The sequence below is a fragment of the Phragmites australis genome, chromosome 15 (genome assembly GCF_958298935.1).
Source record: "Phragmites australis chromosome 15, lpPhrAust1.1, whole genome shotgun sequence".
Taxonomy (NCBI): Eukaryota; Viridiplantae; Streptophyta; class Magnoliopsida; order Poales; family Poaceae; genus Phragmites; species Phragmites australis.
In genome coordinates, this window is record NC_084935.1 from 15385738 (window position 1) to 15389281 (window position 3544).

Here is a 3544-nt window from a genome sequence, read left to right on the forward strand (position 1 = left end):
TGCAAATGTAATGCAAGTCCATTTCCAAACAAAGGAATGAAAGGAGCTCTGCTTCATTTTGTTAATGGAATAAGAGAATACAACACCAAACAAAGATGGACGAGGATGCCTGTTGTCTTGAGCATTGATTTAACAAAAGCAATAGCACCTGGAAATGCCTGACAATGATGCAGCAACTAAACATAATGCAAATCCTTGCCAGCACACAAAATCATCAACAACACTAAGCACTGTAAATTTGAGATAGAAATATTGGCATTTAATAGCCATTAAGGTTTTAGACAAGCAACCATATGCCTGTTGATACTGATTGTAGAGCAACCAATAATGACAATTAGCGTGGAACCATGTACAAGATGGGAACTGTAGGTGTGGGGCTAGCCGCTAGCTTGGGCCCTCGGTACACAAAACCAACAGTTTGCTGTCTAGCCAGTTCTGCTGTTTGCAGATGGTGATGTTGATTCCTTCAAGCTGGCAGTGTTGCTGCTCCCAGTGCACTGGTGCATACCTGGAGGGAGTAATCAGGTTATCAGGTCCATGAGGTGATTTATGCATGTAACACAATGGTTTGAGCTCTGGGGAAGAGCTGACTATATAACCTGTTCCTTTTTCTTTTGTAGGTTTGGCATGGTGCCCCCAGAAAGAGCCACTTTTGACACTGTGCCTGTTGAGTTTCGACAATGATGGTTAACACTAGCAACACGAAGTGGAACACAACCTGGGTAGATCGTGTACAGTTTTGACTTTTGACAGTGGCATCCAGGCGCGTTGCTGTACTATAACACTGAATGTCATATAAAGTCAGGGCCCTCACAGAATTTTCTGGTTGCCTGATTAGATTGTGTAGATGACACAGTTTTGACTTTTAACTGTGGCATTGATAAACTGAATATCAGATCAGTCAAGGCCTTCACATAATCTTATGGTTTCTCCTTAGCTTAATTATGAACTGAAGTAAATCGGCTCATCTTGGAGTTTCTAACTCTCCAAGAATCTTATCTGTCCAACCTCGCTTGTCATCTAGACCAGCAAAATGAATCATAAAGTCTCCATCTGAATAAACCCCTGAAAAATCAATGTGCAATGAACAAACCATATAGAGACCATACATGGTAGAAAGGACTTTCATAAAGCAAGGAACATGCAGACTTCTTTCTGTTGGTGTATAGTGCTCCAAGTACCTTAGAAGCACCTTAGTTCAGGTCATAATTGCAATTTCTCACATATCAATATAAGGATAGATTACAATATAAAGTGGCAGAGAATAATTAGTGTGTCATTTTGGTATAAACAATGAACGAAATTTTGTACACAGACACCAGAGCAATAATATGCAGGGCATGAATGCTGCTGAAGAGTCATGTCATGTTTCTTGTTTGTGAGTATCAGACTACTAATTTGGCAAACTATTAAATGATTCAGCATATAAATCTGAGGAGCTGCTAGGAAGCTTGGTCCATGATATCAATTCAATGCCTGTCATAACTTTCCAATGTGAAACTTCATTACAGGCATGTAATGTAGGCTGGTCCATGATATCAATTCAATGTCTGTCATAACTTTCCAATGTGAAACTTCATTACAGGCATGTAATGTAGGCTTGTCGAATGCATAAGAGAATGTACGAACCATTCCATGTTGTGGGCAGGTGGAAGATAAGGCGATGCACTGATTTCCATGTGGGCGTCCAAGGGTAGGAGTTGAAGAGACACTGCATTTTAGCTATCCGGATGTGCGCTTGCATTTCTTCAGGGGATAAGTGATCTATGAGATGCTTCAGTGCTGCATTATCTCCACTTTTTGTGGAATCAAACTGTATAAATGATGTGTGGTTCCACCATCTATCCAAAAACCTCTCACTCCAATTTGACCTCCGTATGAAGAACACACCTGCATGAGGAGTCGTATGGCTATCTTAGTATCATGATAACTGATGAACGAAAAAAGAAAGAATGTGAAATCATAGTACCAAATACAGACCAAAATGATAATGCCCACTCAAAATGTATATTTCCACACATCAGCATATTTTTACATGAATCTAGGTGAGAAACATTCAGGTTAATAAGTTTGATTCCAGACTCCACTTTATTTATAATAAGATGAGTTGACAATTCAGGATTATAAAGGTTCCTCTTTAAGGTCAGAAATGCTGCAAAAGTAGTATGCCATCAAAATATCCCACAAAGTTTACAATCACTCGCTCACAAAGTGATTTTGATAAACATAAGATGCAAAATATTCATGCGTTAGTCTCCCATACCAGCGTTCACGCCATTGAAATCCTCTGTCAGAACAAGATCAGGCGACTCATTAAAATCACTATGTCCAATAACTGAGAACAAAATCCTCTCCTGCAAACATGTAGTCAAGAGAGAAAAATTGTCAACTAGATAAGTAACCTCAGGTGAACAAGCCAACATGGGGGGGGGGGGGGCATCTCCACTCGTGCAGCCAGACCCCAACAAGTCTTGAAAAATCATTCGTTCAGTCATGATTTCAGGACTATTATACGGCAAAAGATTTTTATAAAATATATATGCAAGTGGGTAGCCTGATCATAAATTACACAAGCATCAGAGACTCACCAACGGAATGTCCGGGTTGGCGACCAGCGTGTCCTGAAACAGCACAATAAAATACAAACAATTAAACAAAAACTAATTACTAAACACATCAATCATATGCAAGAGCCAAGAACCACCACTTCTTGATTCCTCGCGTGGACAGTACAATCAAGATTTAATCCAGAAGTAAGCAGTCGCAAGTAGCGGCGGGGACCCACCGCGTCGTTCCAGAAGAGCCAGTGGTGGTGGCGGAGGTGCGCGCGGAGGGCGAGGACCTTGCTCCAGCTGGGCGGGCGGCGGGAGTCGACGGCGGCGGCGTGAAGCGCGGTGAGCGCGTACCCATGCGCCACCGCGTACGAGCGTTTGTTCCGCGCGGTGGCCGCCAGCACGCCGCGGAAGGACCGCCGTCCGCGCGACGCGCCATCGTCGGAGAGGGTGACGATGGCGAGGCTGAGGCGAGGGAGGAGGAGGCGGTCGGTGGCGGGGACCGGGGAAAGACAGCGACGGCCGAGGGAGTTGGCGCGGCGGAGGAGGAGCGCGGGGAGGGGCCGGAGAAGGAGGAGGAAGAGGAGAAGGACGAGCGGGAGAAAGAGGAGGAGGTGACAGACGCGGTAGTGGTGGACGACGGATCGGCGGGGCCGCGGCCGAGGGGGCATCAGCGCGTGACGGCTCGCCGTGGCCGGCGACGGCGGTGGGGACTTGTTAGGGAAGGGGATACGATTTGGAAGAAGGAACTGGGACAGGCGAGACGCGAGAGGATAGATTGTATCAGGTGCACGGTTTAAAAATTTGTTTGAATTAGTCGAAAACCGTTCGAATTTCTTGATTTACCGAAGCATTTATTGAATTTCAGTAAAATTTAAAAAACCAAAAAAATCAGAAAAATAAAAAAGATCAGAAAAAATAGAAACAAATATATCATGACATTTGCTATATTTTGTTAGTCTCTACCATCTACTCCACTCATATATCATATA

General features: G+C 44.0%; 1 protein-coding gene across 2 annotated transcripts; it reads right to left on the minus strand.

Annotated features, from left to right (window-relative positions):
- Positions 1-214: 214 nt before the first annotated feature.
- On the minus strand, positions 215-3332 carry LOC133893309 (probable alpha-1,6-mannosyltransferase MNN10). Of its 2 annotated transcripts, XR_009904471.1 has the most exons (6): positions 2786-3332; positions 2589-2621; positions 2264-2354; positions 1630-1890; positions 600-1065; positions 215-508 (listed from the first exon to the last, which is right to left on the minus strand). XR_009904471.1 is itself a non-coding variant. In XM_062334306.1 (5 exons), the coding sequence occupies exons 1-5, from the start codon at positions 3221-3223 to the stop codon at positions 965-967; spliced, it is 924 nt and encodes a 307-aa protein (XP_062190290.1). In that variant the 5' UTR covers positions 3224-3332; the 3' UTR covers positions 215-964. The 2 variants fall into 2 exon arrangements, 1 of the variants encoding a protein (XP_062190290.1); XM_062334306.1 differs by having other exon boundaries at positions 215-1065.
- Positions 3333-3544: the final 212 nt, after the last annotated feature.